Source organism: Abramis brama, assembly GCF_963993115.1.
Source record: "Abramis brama genome assembly, chromosome: 9".
Lineage (NCBI taxonomy): Eukaryota > Metazoa > Chordata > Actinopteri > Cypriniformes > Leuciscidae > Abramis > Abramis brama.
This window is the reverse complement of record NC_139971.1, coordinates 25,285,792-25,310,148: the sequence shown is the minus strand read 5'-3', so window position 1 is coordinate 25,310,148 and position 24,357 is coordinate 25,285,792. Positions and strand designations below refer to the sequence as shown.

At 40.8% G+C, this 24,357-nt stretch overlaps 1 protein-coding gene across 1 annotated transcript in view; it reads right to left on the bottom strand.

The window, feature by feature from the left end:
- si (sucrase-isomaltase) overlaps positions 1 to 24,357 on the bottom strand; it is a gene marked incomplete at its 5' end in the record, with an annotated part of 57,897 nt that overhangs the window by 7,869 nt on the left and 25,671 nt on the right. The window contains 13 exons of the mRNA XM_084123725.1: positions 6,487 to 6,603; positions 6,846 to 6,880; positions 7,267 to 7,400; positions 7,534 to 7,672; positions 7,801 to 7,891; positions 8,276 to 8,392; positions 8,901 to 8,963; positions 9,746 to 9,862; positions 10,067 to 10,198; positions 18,139 to 18,264; positions 18,626 to 18,738; positions 21,314 to 21,410; positions 23,837 to 24,005. Coding sequence (XP_083979851.1) covers positions 6,487 to 6,603; positions 6,846 to 6,880; positions 7,267 to 7,400; positions 7,534 to 7,672; positions 7,801 to 7,891; positions 8,276 to 8,392; positions 8,901 to 8,963; positions 9,746 to 9,862; positions 10,067 to 10,198; positions 18,139 to 18,264; positions 18,626 to 18,738; positions 21,314 to 21,410; positions 23,837 to 24,005 — 1,450 coding nt within the window. The remainder of the gene's footprint in view (positions 1 to 6,486; positions 6,604 to 6,845; positions 6,881 to 7,266; positions 7,401 to 7,533; positions 7,673 to 7,800; positions 7,892 to 8,275; positions 8,393 to 8,900; positions 8,964 to 9,745; positions 9,863 to 10,066; positions 10,199 to 18,138; positions 18,265 to 18,625; positions 18,739 to 21,313; positions 21,411 to 23,836; positions 24,006 to 24,357) is intronic.

Here is a 24,357-nt window from a genome sequence, read left to right as displayed (position 1 = left end):
TCAGTAAAGATTTGTTTTCTCTCTATAATTCATTTATGATTTGATCTAGTTCCAAACAAATCAAACTGGAACAACACCACATATCCTGCATTATCCATTATGAGATCATGGGAATAAATACTTTAGCCCAGAACTATATTTGCATGATCCAAATCTGTACAGCTATGTCTTGCTGAATCCAGATGTAACCGTATCACCACAGTGAGCATGTGTGTGTGTGTGTGTGTGTGAGAATCTGACTCCATATACAGGCAGAATGTTAATTGTGCAGAGAATCAGTTTGCCCCCTCTGTGGCACAATGAGTGGTGTTAAGAGCGGTGGGTGTGAGTTAATGTGCTCACATATATAAAGGTGAACCATATCTGATAATTATTTCTCAAGTACCACACGTTCACAGGTCTGACCGCTAATGCGTGCATGCTAACACTTAACTTTTTTTTTAACACAGAATTTTCTGTCATTTATTATGCAACATTTCCCCGCCATTGACGAAATATGTACCAGTGTTGTAGTCTCCAGTTCTCCAGTAGGTTTAGGATTAGCTGTGGGGTTAGGATTAGGGGGGTGGGGTTTGAATTAGCCAATCAGGTAATGGCTTCATTTAAGGGGGTAATAATTTGGCAGGGAGTCAAAATTTGGCACAACAGTGGAAATCCATGTTTTTCACTAGGGGGCGCTATTACACATCTTCTGAAATAATACAGAATATCTGGATCCGAAAACAAGTGAAGAAGAAGCAAATACAAGCTATAGAAGCATTGCTAATGCACATGTAAGATGACGTGATTATCAAATATATAACAGCATATAAATCAAAACTGCCTAATGTAACCGAATGATTGAAATGTCGAACCCAAGAAGACGTATGACTGTGCAAGCTTTAAGGGTGTTAATATTAGACAATCTACTAGGTCTGCTAGATCGTTCCGAATCCAATCCGGACAAAGTCTTTGACAAAAACACAATATTCTCAGCTTTTTGTTCAAAATGTTGCTTTACTTTTTTATTTATTTATTTTTATTATTGATTGATTGCTGGCAATAATAACAAAAATATGATTGCGGGGAAGGAGTTAAGCATGAACTAAACACGTTATGAAGTGAGAACTATGCCAAGGCTAAAAACGGCTGTTCGTGTCTTGTAAACGTCCTTTAAACAAGACACATTTACCTGATACGCAAAACTGTGTGAGATATTAAGGCTTGTTTTCAGAGAATGTATCTTGAATATTAGTGTAGTTTGTCTTGTTATACTGACAGATTTGTCTTCCAACTGCTCATGTTTAAAAGAAGTGAAAAAATATGCCATTGCATCAAGACAAAATAACTTTATATTAAAGATAAATTATCTGAAAACGAGCCTTAAAATATTATGCAGTTTGACTTTAAGATAAATTTAATTTAAATTTAAGTCTATTTTTAAACAACACAAAAAATATTTAAGGAAATGATTTGTGCATATGGACATGATATTGTCAAGTTGTTTTTCAGGTTGAATATATAATTAGAATATAATATATTAGAATACATACATGAAATGTGGAATTTGTAGGACAGGGGGTTATTGAAACTAAAACCATAAAGAACATTTTTACATTGATATAAAACAAATGTTAACTGAAATAAGTTAAAAAATAATAAGAAAAATAATTTATATATAAAAAATATAAATATATATAATAATCTAAATTACTGATAAAAGTTACAATAGTATCTCACTTATACGAAAATAACACTGTGTGGGACAACTAAATTTAATTTGTTCAATTTTTTTTTTTTTACAATTGTAAAATAATAATAGTGATGACAGCCTTAGTAAACACACTGAATTCTTTGGATTTTGAATGTTTCTAATGATTTTAATGCCCTTTTGACCTGTAGAACCTCTAGTATTTTCTCCTCTCTCCCACACAGAGCGAAAACTCCTTCTCCTAATGTAATGGGAAAAGCTAATATATCTGTGTTAATGTGTTTGAATGAACTAGACCTTCCTCCTGTTAGAGCTAACTGCTGCTCGCAGACAAAAAAGCCAAATTATTCCAAATGTACTGCCCTCTGACTCCATTAGCATGTGACTCAGCGTGATGGAGAGACAGCCGAACTTGGAAGCCTTGGCAGGAGCCTAAGAATTATGACCCTCGCTGCAGAAGCTGGTCTATCTCTCTCTTTCTCTGGCAGCTGCCATCACAGGGAACATTTGCACAGGCAACTGACTTTGCAAGATATTAGGAGTAAATAAGATGGTCTTTTCAAACTTATTTCGGCATCTGTTCATCTGTTAACTCCCTCTTTTGTTTTGTGCCTTATGTGGGATTTATGTTTGCTCCCATTGTGCTTTTTAGGATTAGCCTGAGCAAACAAACGTTTTTCTTTTTTTTAAATAGCTAGTAAGCTTTAGTTTACGTCATAGCCATGAACAATTTTTGTTATCATCTGACAAATATTTGGTCAAGAAAAACTTTAAATGATTATGTGTGCTATAAGTGAATTTATACAGCTTTAAAGAGTAACAACTCCCTTTCAACTCCCTTTTTTTGATTTCATTAAGTGTCTCTGTATCTTATTCAATATCCAACATGTCTTTCTCTCTATCACTTTGTAATTCAGGCCACCTCAACGCCCTCCATCCTTTGCCATTTGTCTCTGGATGACCTTCCATTTGCCTCCGTAGCCACATTAAAGCTAATGACATCTTGGAGGGGTAATTACGGCACCAAGGGGACGTGCAGGGATAAACACGTCCGGGCGCAGGGGTAGAGGCAAGCTGAGGACAGTCTCTTATTGGAACTGTCATTGAGACACGCAGAGGGCACATCCACACCGGTGCAAGTGAATGACTCGGCAGTATAAAAGCGGAAAAAAATATGCAGACATGCTGTCTTGCAAGCGTTGCTGTGCACTTTTGTTTTAATAAAGCCCTCTAAATTCCCTGGTCACTGTCAGAGCTCGTCAAGCACTGGAATTAATACACATCATGCTATTTTAAAACCGTTTTTGTTAGCATTTTTACTTTTGTGTTTTTTATTTTTCATTCTCCAGCCAAAATCCCAAAAGACTTTACACATAGAATATTGCACAAATGCTTTTATTTTTCTTATGCCTTTTTGTCATTTTTACTGCATCATTTTTTTATTTTCAGTCTCTCTGAAAAGCCTGCGTTAAACTGATTCTTGTTTAAAAACGAATCAGCAGTGAAATGAAATGAACAGTGTCTCACTGACGTGATCTGGAACTTTAAATATAAAGTTCATCCACGTTGTCATAATGTTAGGAAGGATCACAAGGAAGATAATGTTTTTTCAAAACGCCTTGCAATCCTGACCAGCATCTATATGGTTTAGTTACTGGAGTAACCTTGTGTGTATTTTCTACTACATGGCATGCGTGAATTGCTGGGCAGGGCTAAAGAGGTAAGGATGTAGAAGTAGGTGTTGGTCTTTCATCGCACTATGACATCATAATGAGACAAAATCTGGAACGAATCATTTTGTCAGCTTGGTTTCAATAAAAGCTCATTTTGGACTAGCAATATCAAAAACATAGGGAGATAGCAAATGCTATGTCTCCAACTCCCCAATTTATATCATAATTTGGAACAAATCCTGAAGGATTCTAATCTGAATTCATATGATTCCAACATAACACGAAACAAAAACTTGATCTTGTCGATGTTGTTTGATACCACAAGAAATGTAAAGAAAATACTTTCTAGATTTTAAAAATCTCACAGCTTCCCTACAGATTTCCTTTAGTTACATTATTTCAGTAGCAAGACATTATTCCAATAATATATATAATTTTCTGGTTAATAAAAAAATTATATATAAAATAGAAATACAATATATATATAACTTAAAATATAATATACAAAATAATATAACAATATACAAAAATATTTAACTACAATATATATATATATATATATATATATATATATATATATATATATATACTACTTTCAACAGAACTCTCTAATTACCAAAAAATAATAAAAATAAGATCCACAGGGGTTTTCTATTTAACTAGTAGAATGGTGTTTGATTCCCATTAGGATTACATTTACATTTATTCATTTTGACAGACCATTTGTGTCCCATGTCCTACAACCTGAGCTACAGGATCCTTTAGGGCATTATGTGCACAATCCTTTAGGATTTTTAGACTACAATTCCACTCCAAACTCTATGGGCCCTATTTTAACGATCTGAAACGCAAGTGTCAAAGCGCAAAGCGCAAGTAACTTTGTGGGCGGGTCTTGGCGCTGTTGCTATTTTCCCAGCGGGATAAATGACTCTTGCGCCAGGCGCAAATCTAAAATGGGTTGGTCTTAAGTAGCTTCATTATTCATAGGTGTGGTTTGGGCGTAACGTGAAATAAACCAATCAGAGCGTCATCTCACATTCCCTTTAAGAGCAGACGCGCTTTGTTCTAAAGCGGATTCCTATTATAACGGCGGATTTGCCAGGCGCGCGCCAGGAGCGGTTCACAGCCAAGGAGAGCAACGCTCTCGTCAGGGACGTTGGGGATGGAGAAACCCACCCAAATTAACTTCGGTTAAAAAGGTGTATGATAATTTGGGTAAATGTGTAAGCTAGATGTATGCTTTTATAATAAATTGTCTATCTATCTATCTATCTATCTATCTATCTATCTATCTATCTATCTATCTATCTATCTATCTATCATAATAATGTATGATTTGCAAAAATGAAAACTGCTGCTTCTGTGTAGATGAGAGAATCAAAGTGTATGCGCGTTGTGCACACGCTACATTGATTATGGCCAAGCATGCGCCCTTAAAATAGCATATGAATAACATGCGCAACGCGCCACTGACTTTAAACTTTTTTTTCCTGGTTAGTGGCGCAATTGTTTTCTAAACCTGCAAAATAGCATGAAGGAACGTTTGCGCCGGAACACGCCTCCTTTTTTGCGCTGAACCGCCCAGGGAGCGCAAGTTCATTCCCTAGTTTAGCGACGTGCTTCTGTGGAGGGAAAAGCGCGCTGTGCGCGGGTGCAAAATAGGAATGATACATGCGTCAGTGTACAAAGTCAATTGCGCTGGGTGCAAGATAGGGCCCTATTTCTGTTTGTGCGTCCTTTGTTTAATCACCCATTAGCAAAGCCATTTTTAAATGATTGAAGCCCAGAAGGGTTCTGGATAACTTTGAGCATTTAATTATACCCCCCAAATGTAGCGGTTAGCAACAAAGCTGCCACGTCCACTCACTGAAGAATTTTCCCCACGCCATATCGATCCCACTCACTCCCCAGGCTTATTGGATTTTTGTGACAGGTCCCAGCACTTGCAAAGGTCACATTTTAAACAAGTACCAGAGTGAATACCTGACAGCCCACCTGTCTACGGATCTCAGATATTAGTCAGCAGCCTGTGCGGGGGGCCCTTTTCAAGTGCCACCGTGTGTTTTGAGGCTTTGTGATGGACTACTGTCTGTCTCAGGGATTCAGGGATCATTTTCATACGTCCTGAGGGTGACACACAGACAAGCGTTCATGTAGCAAGTTGTCATGGCTGTCCGTACAGTAATATTATCTTGTTTCACCCTCTATTTTGATGCCTGCCACTCAGTGTCAGTGATTATCAGGATTAAGACCATACAAGTCTCAATTAAGGGTCCGTTTCACGCTGTCTGCTGAACAATGGTCCCTCACGTCCATTGCCACATGTCCATCAATTTTCTGTCAGACCAAATTTCTAGATGTGCACGATTAATCAAAATAAAACCAAAATCGGGATTGTTGATGGTTAATGACAATCAACAAATAGTAAAGGCTGCAATTTAATTAAATAAGTATATCGATTATTTAAAGTTTGAAAATTAAGTAACGAAGACAGCCATAAATATTAGTATTATAGTTAGTATAGTAAAAGTTGTACAATAAAAGTATTATTATTATTATTATTTATTATTATTATTATTATTATTTATCTTAAGTAGCCTACTCGTTCTTTACAGTGAAATATTGGTAGCATTTCTTATTTTGTTTAATATAATAATAATATTATTATTAATATAATAATAATTTTAACATATTTTATTTTATTTACTTTATTGTCATATTGATATATAATCACAATTATTTTGGCCAAAATGTGAAGCCCTGCAAACAAGCACAGCAAACCTTGGAGGGTTATTTTATGCATTTGTAAACTGCAATTTTGTATCATAAAAATCACAACGATATTTTCCCCGAAATTGCGCAGCCTTACAAATATTTGTCCAATGCTCAGATCCCATTTCCATGGTCAGATCCAAACATTGGAATTCCCATGTTAAGACCCAAACATTATTATAATGTGATGCAAAACACGAGTTTTTAAAAGGAAAAAGAGGTCTGAAACAATTTGACTGAGTAAACTCATACTAACCTCATATCTAAGCTTAGAATAAGATATTTGCTTTGGTTAACACTGCTAAGAAAATCCTAAATCTGTCCATAAAAAGGTGCTGTGTGTGTTCTTACTGGCATGTTAATGGTGTTGTGGTTTCTGGAGAATGGGTAGAAAGCTCCAAGTTGCATCCAACGCAAGCACATCTCGTATTCGGCAGGGTTAAAGAAGCCACAGATATCAGCACCGGTCTGGAACACAAGTGGAAAGTGAGAACGAGAAGGGAAAAGGGACATAGAGAGAGTAACACAATTATAGATCTCTGTAAAAACAGGGCCAACTCCAAAACATTAATAAATAAACTCTAGAGTCAGTGTAATGGCTGCATGCTAGTGTAATGCACCTAAATGAACTAAAACATTGTTTGATAGGAAATAAAGCACAAATGAAAAATCAATAGCAAGTGCTGCGGTAGGACGAGAGAGGCACTTACGTAAGAAATGCCAAATATGCTGAACTCCATCATGCCTGAAAGACAGAAAGAGAGACAGAATGGGAGGGGGGATTTCAGTTTCAGTACAGTAGACCTTGTTCAACACTTTCGTCCAACAAAAAACATTGGAGGTTTAATGGAGACAAAGTAGATGTTTATATATTAAAATGTAATTTATTCCTGTGATGGCAAAGCTGAATTTTCAGCATCATCACTCCAGTCTTTAGTGTCTCATTATCCATCAGAAACCATTCTAATATGCAGATTTGCTGCTCAAGAAACATTTCGTATTACTGAAATCATTGTGATGCTTACGTTTTTTGTAGAAACTGTGATACTTTTTTTTCTCTGGATTCTTTGTTGATTAAAAAGTTTAAAAGAACAGCATCTTCCCAAGAACCAGAAATAAATAAACTCATACCAATGATGGACTTCAGAAGCTGGTCCCAGGCAGAGTAGTTGTCTCCAAGCCAATGTCCTGCCCACCGACCACTAGATGGGTACGTTGAACGGGTAATTACTACACCTCTCTTGCCAGTGGTATCAAGCAAAGCTCTGTGACATACACATAACACACAGAAGTTAACACACATGTGACTCACACACACACACACATAGATGTTAAAACTCATTCCAGAACAACCAAGAAATAAATGCATTAGTTAATATGGATGAACAGAAAACTCACTTATAAGTGGGTTCCGTGTGAGACCAGCCGTACAAGTTGTGGACATCATAATGTTTGACATGTTTGCCATCAGCAAGGATCTGCTCGCTGTTCATGCATAAAGTCTTATGGTTCAGACCCATATGCATGGACTCCAGTGCTGGGAATAAGTATTAATATAAGCAGATTCATTTCAGATGCACAGTGCTAAATACATGTGTTGACCATCTGTGTTGTAAAATCTGTTTAGCCATGTATACATGTCGGGGCGCACACATTGGAACTTACGGGGCATATATGGTGGATTTTCTAAATTGGGATCCCCTAGACATTTTCCTCCAACGGTGCCATGCACAAAACTGGCTGGCTCATTCATGTCCTTCAGAAAGGAAATAACAATGACAATGAAGGCAAAGGATAAAAACATTGATTATATGCATATGTGCATAGACAGTGGGTGTGGCTATACTAAACCTTCACTCATTGCATGCTTACCATGACTTTCTCAAATAGGACGTTTTTCTGAATCAACACCCTTGTTTCAACAAAATTCTTAAAAATGTAATATTTCACATTTGATTTTATAGGTATTTAATGGTTATGGTTATGTTGTTTCAAGAGCAACAAATGTTGTTGTGTAATGGTACTATATGCATGGACAGTGAACACAGATGTCCTCAAATAACGTCTTGCACAATTGTAATTATTGAAATTGCTTTATTTTGCATTCCAACATTAAATATGAAAATGACAAAGCACTCACAATCCAAAGTCCGTCAAACTTCATGATGTTGTTGTAAAAGTCTTTAATCTGATCCTGCCACCACTGTGATGTGCTGTTCTTGAAGAAATCAGGGAATGCCACGAAAGATCTGAATAGCTGAAAGTTGATGAAATGAAAAAGACATTTTAATAACTGTGCTTTAACTATTACTACACTTCGGCAAAGTGCTTTAACCATTGCTATAGTCTGTGCTTCAGTAATTGGATATTACAGTAGTGCAACTAAAATATGCTAATTTGTTTAAATAATGTGCTGATTCACTTTTATAGGAGTGGGTCTGCTATGTTCTGAATCTGATTGGCTGCAATGACTTTGTTTACTACATGCTGATTGGCTGATATACTAGTGGGTGATATGCTATAATACTAGTAGTCTGGTACAATGTGCTCATTGGCAGATAACGTGTCTTCAACATGCCGATTGGCTGATAGTATTCTAAGATGTCACACTCATCTCTCTTGACTGCATGTGCAATTATAGTCCATTGTACTGATGATTTCAGTATGAATAGAGTTGCATAGGCGGGAACAAGAGAAAAAGATGTCTGATTCTCTGATTAAAGTGAGAAAGGGAGAAAGGGAGAAACGGAGGGAGGGGCAGATACCTCTACTTGAGTATCCCAATCCAAAGAATTGTCCACAATGACATTGGGAAAGTCAGGCCACACCTATGACAGACACAAACAACAGCTAAAATCCGTGTTTCAGGTTAGTCTAAACTAGAAGGATCATTCCTTCTTGCAGTACATGTCATCATACTAGATCATCATACTGTCTTAAAACATTAGATAAACAGGTTCTCTAAAATCAAAATGTTTCAAAGAAATCAATATTTCTTGGGAATATTGTTATATTCTGTGATTAAGTTATACTTTTTTTCCTGAAGTGTCTTCATTATCACTTTTTTTTTTTTTTTTATCCTGATAGTCTTTTGTGAAATCCCTTTAACTAATGTCGCATTCCAGATGAATTTGGAATTTCCCGTTCAGCAACTCTGAATTCCCAATTCTTCCAGCAACACTTGAAAATAATCAACGTAATTCTGCTTCAGACAACACCATTTTGGAGATGACATTGATTAAAAGATATCAAAGGGGGTTCATTGATTTGAGGTGTTATTCCAATGGTTATTTCCAATTAGGAGTTGGGAAAATTCATGTTTAGGCCTGTGGAATGCAGCATAACAAAACATAATGACATTGTCCTCTAGAAAGTGAAATTTTTGGAAAGAAAACAATATCAGTAAGGAATAACAATGGATTTTATGATTTTTTTGTGGTATTATGTGGTTTGTATCACTCTAAACATTCATCCTGTTTGAGAAAATTGGTATTATCTAAAAATCGTTTTCATGTAAGCTAATTGTCAAACTCTCCCTGAGCAATGGCGAACTATAAGGTATTGACTCAGAATCAATACATTTTCCTCTTCCTCTTTTCGATTGTCATACCTTTCCCCACACAATGTCTCTGCTGAGCTCAGAAGGCCATTTGATGAAAACGTCTTGTTCCATCCCGAGTCGGAACGCAGGGTAGTCTTGCGTCTCATTGGCCGCTATAGCCGGGTCCTGAAGCACACAAACAAATAAAGCATGTAGTTCTGACAAGGTACAGAATACACCTCACTGCATGTGCCTGACCAGAATAAGACCAGACTCATTTCAAGACTACATCAATCCATATTTATGAACTTGGCTCTCATTACAGTTAAACGTCCATTACCACTTTATGATAACATCTTTGTTTTTCCAGAAATTGAGAACTGTTTGTACCAAAATGAAGATGAAACGCATCCCCTCAGCCCTCATGTTGTCCACCAGAGCAGGCAGTCCATTGAAGTTCTTTTGGTCCAGCGTAAAGTCCATCTGCCTCTCCATGTAGTCAATGTCCGCATATTGCACATCCTATTGCACCGCATATTGCACACAAGTTAATTATTGAACAATTTACTGCAAAAATAGCAATGCTTTGATTTGAAACATAACTTGGTATGCAGATGATATGTGGTTACTTAATGAAGTTCCAAACATAGGTTTGGGAGGAGCCTAAATATTCAGTCCTGTCAATCATCATTACAAGCGTATATAAACAGCAGTCATTGCACCATCCCAGGGACATTCCTCCTCCTCCCCATCTCAACCTTTATTTATTTTATTCTTCCTCTGCACAGTAATGTTATAGTTGGGGTTTAGCTCAGAGCGCAAGCCGAGCCTCGGGTTCGAGCCTCCTTCAAGGACAGCAAGCCGAGTTTGTTTACCAACTATTAAGACTGAATGGGCAGGCGAACTTGTGAACTGGCCCATGTCAACAGTCTATTAGAAAATGTTAACAATTTTATCATATGCCTTGCAAAAATTGCCTTGTAGAAGCAACAGCAGACTTCTAAACAAGCCGGACATTTGAAGTATTATTCATTATCAGTAACGCAAATGGAGCAGGAAAAGCTACATGATGAACTTTAACACATGGTGTTAGGAGTTCATTCAAATCCTACTAGTGATGCTTGTCTTAGAAAGAACTGCCAATAAAAGATTTTTGTGAAACGATGCACTTTTATGAGTCACTAACTCACTCCTGGTACCACGCCAGATTTACTAAATGGAGCAAATTAGAGTGAGAGAGCGCAATTCCACATATGCGCCGATGGGAGTGGCAAGTTTTGCATGTGATCTACTGCTGACGCACAAATTAAAGAACGCTCCGGTTACGACTGTAACCTCGGTTCCCTGAAGAGGGAACGAGCGTTGCGTCGAGTTTGACGCTATGGGAACGCTTTGCGTGATGACGTCTTGAAGCACATGTAAAATCAGTCCAATGGTGTAGCGGGACGTCAGAGGCGGGTGACGTCACGTACCAGGAAGCTATAAAAGCCGGCCTGAAGCAGGAAACAACAGCTTAGTAAAGTCTGAAGTCGTGCTGACAGGCATGAAGGAGATATGGCAAGGTGACGCAACGCTCGTTCCCTCTTCAGGGAACCGAGGTTACAGTCGTAACCGGAGCGTTCCCTTTCAAGGGAACTCGCGTTGCGTCGAGTTTGACGCTATGGGAACGTCTATACCAACGCCTCCATAGCTACAAATGTCTGTCCTGTGTGAAATCATGAAGAGCAGCACTAGGATGACAAAACATGAGACCCTGGAGCAGAGTCTAGATCCAAAGAGTAAAACCTGACGAAAGTGTGCGGTGAGGACCAGCCTGCCGCATCACAGACATCCTGTAGTGAAACTCCTGAAATAAGGGCCTTAGAGGCCGCCATACTCCTTGTAGAGTGCGACCGGACAGCCAAAGGAGAAGGCTGCCCAGCCGCCTCATAAGCAAGTGAGATAGCCTCGACCACCCACTTGCTCATTCTTTGCTTAGACACCGGCCCTCCCTTGTTAGGGGAGCCAAAGCAAACAAACAACTGATCACTTCTGCGCCACAGGGCAGCTCTGTGGACGTAGGCGTCTAACGCCCGAACTGGGCAAAGCAAATTATTAGCCTCCTGGTCCGCATTCTGGAAGGGAGGAGGACAGAAGGCCTGCAGAATAATAGGTCTGGCCACATTAGTGGGGACCTTGGGGACATAACCCGGTCTGGGATGGAGAAAAGCTTTCACCATACCCGGAGCAAACTCTAAGCAGGACGGAGCAACCGACAATGCTTGAATATCCCCAATTCTCTTAAGAGAAGAAATGGCAAGAAGGAAAATAGCTTTCAAAGTCAGAAACTTTTCCGAAACCTCCTCAATGGGCTCAAAGGGGGCCAGGGACAGGCCTTGTAGAGCAATGGACAAGTCCCATGGCGGCACCCTAGAGCGGACTGCAGGCCTCAGCCTCCAAGTGCCACGAAGGAAACGAGATACCAGAGGGTCCTTCCCCACAGACATTCCACCCAAAGGAATGTGGTAAGCACCTATGGCCGCCACATAGACCTTTAAAGTGGACGGGGTCAGACCTGCAGTGAACCGGTCCTGCAGGAACTCCAGCACTGTACCAATTGGGCAGTGGACTGGGTCCAACCGACGGTCACTACACCAAGAAGTGAATACTCTCCACTTCAGGGCATAAAGTTTCCTCGTGGAGGGAGCTCTGGACTGTAGAATGGTCTCAACAACCTCAGTTGAGAGACCTGACTCTATGAGCTGGGCCCCCTCAGAGGCCAAGCCCACAGGTTCCACAGTTCTGGGCGGGGGTGAAATATTGAGCCCCCTGCCTGGGACAGAAGGTCTCTCCTGACGGGTAACTCCAGAGGATGCCCGTCGAGGAGGGAGACCAGATCGGGAAACCATACTCTGCCCGGCCAACGCGGGGCTATTAGAAGCAGGCAAACCCGGTCCCTGCGAACTCTCTCCAGAACTCCCGGGAGCAGAGCAACTGGGGGAAAGGCGTACAGACGTAGCCTCGGCCACGTCTGAACCATAGCATCCAGTCCCAGAGGAGCTGGATGCGTGAGGGAGAACCAAAGTGGACAGTGAGACGTCTCTCGAGACGCAAACAAATCCACTTGAGCTTGGCCGTACTCCCTCCATATCAGCTCCACCACCTCGGGGTGGAGCCTCCATTCCCCGGGCCTCGGCCCCTGCCTCGACAGAGTGTCTGCTCCTATATTCTGAACCCCGGGGATGTAGGCTGCTCTGAGTGACAGCAACTTCCCCTGGGACCACAAGAGGATATGGCGTGCCAGATTTGATAATGGGCGCGAGCGCAAACCCCCTTGGTGGTTGATGTAGGCGACTACCGACGTGTTGTCCGTATGCACTAACACATGGTGTCCCCTGAGGTCTGTGACAAAGCTCCCCAGAGCCCGGAAGACAGCTAACATCTCTAGGCGATTGATATGCCAGGAACGATGATGGTCTTCCCACAGACCTTGAGCTGAGCGACCCTCCAGGATCGCTCCCCAACCCGTGAGGGAAGCATCCGTCGTTAGCAGTCTGCGACGACAAGAAGCTCCCAACACTGGGCCCTGGGACAGGAACCAAGGTTTCTTCCACATAACCAAGGCACGTAGGCATCGCCGCGTGACCTTGATTGTGCGAAATGGGTTGCCCCTCGGGGAAAACCCCCTGGTCCTGAGCCACCACTGCAGGGGCCTCATGTGCAGCAGTCCAAAAGGTATCACGTTGGAAGCTGCTGCCATGAGACCCAACAGTCTCTGGAACTGTTTGACAGTGAGTAGCTGGCCTAGCTTTACACTTTTCACAGCTGCAAGGATGGACTCTATACGTGGCGGTGACAGGCGCGCCTGCATCGACACTGAGTCCCAAACCACGCCTAGGAAAGTGGTTCTCTGGAGTGGAGAAAGCACACTCTTCTTGGCGTTCAGCCGTAACCCCAGCTCTTTCATGTGGGCGAGAACAACATCTCGATGTTGAACCGCCAACTGATGCGACTGAGCTAAAATCAACCAATCGTCGATGTAGTTCAAGATGCGAATCCCCTGAAGGCGCAGAGGCGCCAGAGCTGCATCCATGCATTTGGTGAAAGTGCGGGGTGATAAAGCTAGGCCGAATGGAAGAACACGATATTGGTATGCTTTGCCCCCGAAAGCAAACCTCAGGAACTTCCAATGACAAGGACGGATGGAAACATGGAAATATGCGTCCTTGAGATCTATCGTGACAAACCAGTCCTCGGACCTGATCTGTGGCACGATCTGTCTCAATGTCAACATTTTGAACTTGAGCTGCATGACTGACTCGTTCAGAACTCGAAGATCCAAAATGGGACGCAATCCCCCGTCCTTTTTTGGAACTATGAAGTACCGGCTGTAAAACCCGGTTTCCCTGTCGGAGGGAGGTACATATTCTATGGCCCCTTTCTCTAACAGAGTGTTTACTTCCTGTTCCATAACCAGAACCTGCTCGGGGGCCACCACAGTGGGCAGAACCCCCATAAACCGAGGTGGGCGTTTCCCGAACTGAATCAGATACCCTTTTTCCACGGTCTGCAGGACCCAACGAGAAACATTTGACAGTAGCTTCCACGCTGTCAAAGATTCTACTAGAGGTACCAGCCTCTCGAGACTGGTTTCTGGATTTTGTTGTTGTTGAGCAGTCAATTCGACGCCCTGTAACGGCGCACCGGCAGGGAGCGACCGAACAGACTGCTCTAACACCCTCCTCGGAGGGGGCGGGCATCCCGAGGCCACTACGTTTCCGGGTGGTCCTTGAGATATGTGCTCGCCGGAGACCGCTGCGCCCTGTAACACCGATGGCGGCAGGGTTGGCAGAACGGTCCCCTGAGGGTACCGAAGAGAGACGGGCACCGTAAAAAGAGGTGTTAACCGCTCTGCTTCGGGGGGGACTACCCTCATTAATCCTGAGCCCTCGGACGTCAGGATTTCTTCCCAGCAGCCTTCTTGGCGGTAATAACGGTCCGCAGATCCGTTCTACCCCTCGAAGACTGCTGGGTTTGAGCGCGCCCTCCGTGTCCCCGAGATTTTTGTGGGGGAGCACGGGAGGACACGCTCTGCTTCTGAGTGGCACGATGCTCAGCACCCTTTTTAGAGGAGTGAGGCTGCTCCCGCTCAGCAGCCTCATAGAAAGAACGGCGGGGGAGAAGCTTTTGGAGAGCAGCTGCTTGTTTAGTGGCTTCTTGTGATTTTGCAACCGCAATATTTACTGCATCCCCAAATAACCCGGCAGTGGAAACCGGAGCGTCTAACAGAACATGTTTTTCTTTGTCCTTAATATCGCTCAGGTTGAGCCACAGATGCCTCTCAGTGGCCACCAGGGCTGCCATAGACCGCCCGATAGATTTAGCGGTCTCCTTGGTGGCTCTGAGAGAAACATCCGTGGCTCTGCGCAGTTCAGCCACAGTGTCGGGACCGATTCCCCCGCCCTCCTCTAAATCCCCCAATAATTCTGCCTGATAGGCTTGTAAAATAGACATCGTATGCAGACACGCTGCAGCTTGACCAGCGGCTGCATACGATTTATTGATCAGGGAAGATGTTAATTTTACTGGCTTTGAGGGAAGTGTAGGAGCCTTCAGGGAAGATGCCGTTGCTGGAGAGAGATAGCCCGCGAGCGTCTCTTCCACCTTCGGCATCCCCCCATAACCATGCTCTTTATATTGAGAAATAGATGAATATAGAGAGGTGTGTGGTGTGTACACTCTGTGAGAGACTGGTCTCCCCCACGATCTCGACACCTCGGTGTGGAGATCGGGGAAAAACGGCAGGCTCCTACGCTGGGGCTGAGCACGAGATGGCAGGAAGCGTTCGTCGAGTTTGCTTTTTGAACGAACGTCCTGCCTATCCTCTGGCCACTCAATAGACAATCTGTCAACTGCTCTCGTGATCACATCGAGCAGTTCTTCAAAAGCATGAGACTGAGGTGGCGAATCCTCAGACTCAGCATCAATACTTACAACATCCAACTCCTCAGAGCTGGATAGTTGCAGTACTGGTGCCTCTATCGGGGGGGAAGTAACCGCAGCGCGTGCTTCCACACCCTGATGAGAGGCACTGGATCTATCAGAAGGAGGCTGAGATAAGGCAGAGCCCGTCTCAACATCCACTGATAGATCCATCTGCGAACCCCAGGTCTGAGATCGACGCCGTGCCTCGGCAGCGGCGGGACCAAAGCCCTGGGGAACGTGGTCGGGATTGAACCGAGCCAAGCGGGATCGGAGCGTACGCAAAGGAAGCGCACAGCAATGCTCACAGTCACCACCCTCGAGTGCTGACTGGGCATGCTCCTCTCCCAAACAAACAACACAAAGAGTGTGTGTGTCACCTCCCGTTAAATAACGCGGGCAGGGATGGACACACACTCTAAACTGCTGCTTGCTCGCCATACTGAATAATATATATATATCAGACAACACCAAATAAGACAGACAGATTTCAACACAGAGCGCTACTGAAGACTCAGAAAGCTGTTGTTTCCTGCTTCAGGCCGGCTTTTATAGCTTCCTGGTACGTGACGTCACCCGCCTCTGACGTCCCGCTACACCATTGGACTGATTTTACATGTGCTTCAAGACGTCATCACGCAAAGCGTTCCCATAGCGTCAAACTCGACGCAACGCGAGTTCCCTTGAAAGGGAACTCAGGCGCAGTCAAATCATTTACATAATGACCAACGCAATCTACCAAGAGCAGCGCAAATTAGCGTTGGGACCACTGATAATGCAGGTGAAAATGCGGACTGTAAAATACCAGCTAAAGAAGCAACAGTACGTTGAAAAGAGCCAGAGGTAAAAAAATGAAGGGTTGCAAGAAGTTTTGATGCACCAGGTATTGCGTGACTCCTTGTAGTTGACGGTTCCAAGTCGTCTTTTATTTCCTGCAGCAAATTAAAAATAACACGGCTTGACAAACGATATGTTCGAATTACGCCATCTTCTGGCATTCCAGAGAAAGAAATGAATACGAGTGGAAAATATTTTCTCCCTTCTACCACGCGCTCTCTGTTCTCTGCGGTGGCTCCTCTTAGCAGCAACAATTGCAGCCATGTCGCAAAATGGGTTAAGACATGTTTTTTTGGGGGCGTTAAATAATGGTGCAAATACCAGTAAATTGACTAGCAAACATTAGTAAATCACGTTGCGTGATTCATTTAAATACTCTACTCCTATAGATTTTGCGTCTGAACGGGAAACTCCTACAAATGCATATGCAATAAGGTCAGCCTCAAAAACAACTCAGTCCACACCTTTTCAGCGCTAATTTTGCCCTGCATGTCTTTAGTAAATCCAGACAGTCATTTTTTTAATGCCAAAAGAGGGTTTGCGCTGGCGCAAACTGTTAGTAAATCTGGCCCTAAGTCTTAAGGCGAGACACGGCAGGCAAAAACATCGTTTTTTTTTTTTTACTGGTCAATTTTGAGATTTTTGGATATTTGTCTTCAATAACATGTCTTCTTTCAGACTTGTGGTGAAAAAAAGTCAGAAATACACATTTAGGTCTTTATTTTACTACACCTTGTCTGTTTGCGTCTGTAGATTTCTCATAAATTCAACAAAAGTTGGCGTTCTTAATCAACATGCTGCTCCGCGATTGCTGCCGGCACACTGTCATCACATGCACCGTTAGGAAGCTCTCTCTCTCCTGTACAATCCTGTCGTATCCAAATATGGTAATTTCCTTTTTATCAGCAACCAATCGTGAAAGTAAAAGGGCTGAATGTGCAATCTCATTGGCTGATGATACATCTTTAAAGCCCGTTTTCTCAAAATGACTTTTCTCTCATACTCCAAGTCCGAAATCTCCACTTCAGTAGCACCTATATACACCAAACTTTCCAGTCTTGTACCTATATTATGAAGACATTTACAGAGGGATTTGTAAATATATTATTCCTAGCCTGATTTATATAACATTTTATTCCAAAAAACATGGCGAAAATAATTTTTTTAAGGCTATTGACAGTATATTCTGATTTACAGGATAACAAAAGTAGATATCATAAATCCCTCTGTAATTTTTTTCACATCTAATATGTGAACACAATGAAAAAATAATTTTTAACCTGGCTTTATCCAATACTCAGATTTCGTTTTTTAAAATAATATGCAAATTAGTGCTTATTTAATTAGATATTGCCTAATTTGCATATTTAAACATTAAATTACAGAAAACTTGTTTCATGGTGATATCTGCTAGTTAAAAATGTTACCCTATTCACCTGTAGTGTCTCGCCTTAATAAGGTCACAGATTGCTCTGTGTTGTCATTCAAGTTGCACATTATAGCCAAATAACTGGTTGAGATATTTACAGCAAGAAACGTAATATTCCTGAAGTTCTAATGAAAGTTTTGAAAGTCGGCGTGAGTTACATAACCATGCTTATTGTTGCGTTCAGGGGGATAAATCAAAGACACACATGCACACACTAAAAGATGAGATTGCTTACATAAGGAATTGCAGCAGCTTTCATGTCGTTGTAAAGATCTGCAATCTCCTTATCATTGGCGTAGCCGTAGCGACAAAGCTGGAATCCAAGTGACCAATAGGCTGGAAGAACCGGACGGCCAATCATCTGTCAGACAAAAATGCACAAAACGAGATTTTACATTTTATGCAAATACATTTCAGAACATAAATATGCAAGTGGTTTAAGAGAATCTAATGGCCCCTTCTGTCTATGTGACAAGCAAGCTTCTTTTAGATAAATATTGATGTATTTCATTTATGCATGTGAGTTTTTCGGATGTTATTTTGTGTGTGTGTTTAGATTAAGCACACTGTGGGCAATGAGGCATGGAGACTCCAGCTGCTAAACCTCATAAAGCCAGGAATAACACACACACACACACACACACACACACACACACACACACACACACACACGCACGTACACACACACACACACACACACACACACACACACACACACACACCTCAGTGTACTGCTGAACCACATCTTCTGGAGTAGGTCCTATCACCATGTAGAAGTCCAAGATACCTCCAATGGTGCGATAGGTCAGAGCTGGAGTAGACTGGAAGGTCACATCTAAGAGCAAAACAAGCAACAACAACAACAAAAAAAAGACGACCGATTATATCATCCTTGTGACTCAATGTGTCGCCTCATCTAATTTATTACCCACCTACACTTGCAATCTCTCAACGGCAATAGTTGGTGGATTCCTTTTAACAATTTTATACCAGACCAATCACAGTAAATCACAGAACACACTGAACACAGTATATGATAATGTTTTTGTGGTTTTAAAGGCATAGTTCAGCCAAAAAAAATCACTCACCCTCAAGTTGTTCCAAACCTGTATGAATTTCTTTCTTCTCCTGAACACAAAAGAAGATATTTTGAAGAATATGGGTAACCAAACAGTTGATGTACCCCATTGACTTCCATCGTAATTTTTTCTTCCGTACTATGGAAGTCAATTGGGCGCATTAGCTGTTTGGTTACCCATATTCTTCAAAATATCTTCTTTTGTGTTCAGCAGAAGAAAGAAATTCATACAGGTTTGAAACAACTTGAGGGTGAGTACTGTAGGTGATGACAGAATTTCCATTTTTGGGTGAACTATCCATTTAAGTTCTTGTCAATTTGGGTTGATCTTATTAAAACATGTCTAGGTCACAATTCACCCCAAAATCAAAATATAAAAATATGCAATTATATTTTGGTTAAAGAAAAGGAGTAAAGTTTGTAACACATTTCTCCTGTAATGTGTTACAGGAGACAATTATTTTTAAATTATTTTCTTTTCTAACCACAAATTAGTTGTAAAGTAACTGGCTTTATGTTATTCATTTTAAAAGTGTCTTCATTGCTTTTGTCCATGCACAAGCTGCAAAGTCAAGTCAAGTCAAGTCACCTTCATTTTTATAGCGCTTTTAACAATATGGATTGGAAATTACCGTAACAACAGCTCTAGAATAAAGTTATTGTCCAGCTAAAGTTAGTTTTGACTGATTGGTTCACTTCCGTTGTGAAGATCATTAGTTATTAACTTAGGGGCCACTAACACAACACCGTTCTAACAGGAAAACCCTCAACGCGCTCCGGCCGCCCATCCTCACTGAAATAGGTTTTAAGGTGCAAACGATTATCCGTTATCTCTGCGCAAACCTCAAAAACACAAACCCGCGAAACGCAGATGTCGCGCACATGCGCATTACATGTTCAGTCCAAAGGTATGCACGTTTGAATATATATGTGCGCAGGCGTGTAGTCCTTCTTTACAAATCAACCCTCAATAAACTACTTGTCTGGCCTTAAAAATTTATACAAACTAAACACTATTGGCTATATTAAAATATTCAATATGTACATTCCAGACTTCCTCTTCTGGTGAACTTGATTTCAACAAGTACATCATGTTCCTGGATCAACATCTTTTTTGATCCTGGAATAACATTCCAATCAACCAATCAGATTTGAGGGACAACTTTACAGTTTATGTCAAGTTTACTATCCATTTCTGCATTATTATGTATGCAGTGAGGTATTAAACATCTGCATTCAAATTAAACGGCACTTCTTTGAACTTCTCTGCGTAAAGTGAACTGCATCAAAGCTATTCTCCTGCTGTGCTTTTCAGGATGCTCATTTACTGCCTGTGCGTGTGCGTTTATGTAAGAATTAAAACGTGTGTGTGTGAGCACTTGTGAGACAGCAGTTGAATGCAGAACACTTTCTGAGAGTACAACTCGGTTAAAAGCCACGCTGCAATAAGCATAACTGTTTCTCACACAAAAGCTCTGATAAATAGCACCTGCTCTAATCACGACCTCAAGACCTGCTGAAAAACTCCCGTCAGTGTTGGAGCCAGTGGTGAGCGACAAATTTATTTGCTCCAATACTAAAGATGCAGCTAGTGGCTGACTGGCCAAGTTTAGACTCATAAATAGACAATAAAAAACATTGTTCCCAGACATTGTGTAATGCTCTTTACATAGAAATACATTTGAAGGGCACATAAAATGATAAAATGATGTTTTCTACAATTGCAGTGGTTAATACATCAAGAACAACTTAATTAGGAACTTTGGGATTTTTCTCTCGATTCATCCCAACGCATTGTGGGATTGTCTTCTCAATGAGGTATATTACAGCATCATAATGATGCGGACGATTATTTGAAAGAGATTTCACGAGTTCACATAATAATTCGATTATAATTAGAGTAAAGAGTGTGTGTATTTCGCGTGCTGTCCGGGGGAGGGCTCCGAGCTCGGATTGTGGCCCGAACCCAGAATACTCCCCCATATGAGGGGTGAGTCTGCTATCTATATATAGGCCTCCAATCGTACTGATTGGTTAGATCATTTAAACGTGTTACTCCCGAACTTTGTTAATAAAACATAATTTAGTACTAGGAGCGTGTCTATGATGCCTTAACATTCTGCACACTAGGTGGAGGAACAGAGTTTATATATTTATATATCTATCTATCCATCTTTCTAATTTTACTTTTAATCTGCACCTGAAAAATAAATCTTAAACTTTAAATGGGAACAACTAGTCAACTTTAAACTAGCAAACCATTTTAGGCCATCTTACAAAAAAAAGTGGTTCCAAGTGGACACAAATGTTTAGTATATGTGGTTGTACTCACCCATGGCATTGCTGTTGAGCAGGAGGACACCATGTGCATGTTTTGATTTCTCCAGACCCATGTAGAAGGGATGGACACCATAACTGTTCAGCTTAAACTACAGATGAGGAGAAAGAGATTAGAGTTTGTGATGAGATTTCAGTTGTTCTCAGTGTTAAACAGACAATTAAGTGTCAATGAGAGATTTTTATTTGGCTTAAAGGAATGAACCTTGCAAATCCCATCTCTCTGTTTTCATTAACCTAATTGCATCTCTCTCTCTTCATTCATGTAGCTTTCTCTTTTGCCTCTCTTTCTCTGGGCACTGTGTCATGAAGTGAGTCAGAGAATAAGGCTGTTAGCGTGTCCAGTATGGATTAATGACAACCAATAACTGTCACGTTCTGTAGTGTGGCTTTCCAACACGCTCTGCTCAGGCAATGAATACAAATAGCCTTTAATAAACAAGGAGAATACAAATGCGAGAACCGACAAAAACAACTGAAAACACAGAACTGTATATACAAAGCATGCTGTGATCACATCCTGTCGTAATTACCGTAGGCTTTAGATGACAACATGTGACATTCTATTCTGAGCTGTTCCCTTCACATCCTCGGACTGGGAATTATGCATTTCTATGGTGACACTATCAATGGCTAAATTAATCTGCAGTGGTCAAGTAGGAGCTCTCAGAAAAGTCCCAATTTACAAGCTGTAATTATGAGTTGAAACCTCGAAATTACGGTAATTTCAACATGGCATGAATGCACCGCAAGAACAAAGGAAACCAAACTAGACACAGCTTAAACTAATACGTAAATATAGAAACAAACAAGGACCTAATAATTAACCAATGAAACAGAATTAGCCTGTAGCACAAGAACCATAAACACAGAAACGATCGCTGCATTCAAAATGGAATACTTCCCTACTATATAGTATGCGAAAAACATTACGCCAAAAGAGTAGAATATACAAATACATAGTGTTCGAAAAACAGCAGGTGAGAAGTCTCCGGATGACCTACTACTTCTGCCGAGATTCTGAAGAGCACATTCGATGGACACTTTACTATGCCATGAGGCTACAGGAGAGATTTATGAATGGAAGTGATGCGACGCAATTGGCGCTGGTACAGTAGGTCACGTGACGGTAACAACATGGCGGATGTACATCCGAATTTCATTCATACTACCTATATCCATACTTTATAGAGCATACTTTATTAACGACTGCAAAGTAAACTCAAATTCAAATAAAGCTGGGACCGAGATGGGTCTTGCACATGTTGCCCAGTTGGGTCCCACCTAGTGGCAAGTGGAATCCTATATGAAATCCATATGGGCAATTAACATGGAACATGCAGGCAATCCTATATGAGGCTCAAATTTCAGCCCATTTCATACCCATATGAGTCCCACATACAAATGTTGGCTGGGATGTAGTACCTACTCAGACAGTACGCGATTTCGGACACAGCAGATGAGACAACTAAACCAAACATAACCCTGACAATAACAGGGCGGTTAGTAGGACTCAGGCGAGATGGAAGAAAGTCACTGCAATGGAGTAAATCATTTGTTTGTCACTTTTTAAAACCTACTTATATGAGTCAAATGCAATTCCTTTAAGATCACTCCTGGGAGCAGAGGGCATATAATGCAGTCAAAACAGTAATATTGTGAAATATTGTTACAATTTAAATAAATGTATTATATATATGCATACTTGTATTTAAAATAATTTTAATGTAATACCTATGATTAGCTGCAAAGCTGAATTTACATTACTCTGGTCTTCAGTGTCACAAAAGTTAGGGGTCAACGATTTCATTCTAATATGATTTGATGCTCACAAAACATTTCTTCTTATTATCAATGTTGAAAACAGATGTGCTGCTTGATTTTTGTGAAAAAATTGATAGAAACAGTATTAGGCTATTTGAAATAGTAACATTATAAATGTCTTTATGTCACTTTTGATACATTTAAGCATCCTTGCAGAATAAAAGTATTTTTACAGGTTACTATATACACACACATACAAGGACCCTTGTTGATATAAAATTTATTTTGGATTAATTGTATTAGTTTACATTTTTCCCCCTTTTTTCTCTGCAATGACACACATTCTATGCAGCAATTAAAGAACAGATATTAATAATAACTTTAATATGAAAAGCAGCCAAAATAATAATCTGATATAATCAGTTGTGCAAACAGACAACTAACATATGAATTTAACATGAGTCATTTCCACTCTAATAATCTCTCAGACCCATTCAGCGCATGTTTGACCCACACATTAAAACAATTCTGTCTGAGCAAAGTAGATTCCATTACTTTATAAATAAATTCATCTACATTCATTAATCTATATGCAAATTATATATTTTTTTCTTTTGATATTGGGTTTAATATGATTGGCCTTAAACCAGGCCCAAGCTATACACTCGAGTCAGCTGAGTAAAGTAATGTGTGAAGTGTGGATGACATATCAATGCAGGAAGGCTTGTAAAACATCACCAGTTCTGACACTCACCCCTGGAGGCTGGTCTTTCGCAAACAGGCCATATTTTTGAAAGTTGAGGTCATGTTTGTAGCTGGGGTGCTCTGTTTCACCAAAACCATAGACATAGTTTGAGGGGAGGAGTGTGGAGATCTGAAGGAGCTGGTCGGAGAATATTAACCCTGGCACGGCAGAGTTCCATCTAGCGAGAGAATGAGATTTAACAAAACATTGAGAACACTCAAGATGTTTTCTGCCTTCTGAAAAACAAGTTCCTTTCATTAAGAAAGCAAACTGTGCATTTATAGTCCTAAAACTCCCCGAAAACCATAAAAAAGTGCATCATCAGCACTGCTATTTCTGCACTAAACTCCTGTGCTCATCTACAAAACTGCTTCTTTGTTGCTTTCTCCAATTAATTTGCAGCTGCAGTACCTTTGGGAACTTTGACAAGCTAATCTCATTCTAAAATGATTTTAAATAGCATTTAGCTAATATTTTTGTATGCATGATTTTAAAATAAATATAAATAATATAAATATAATTTTTTTTTA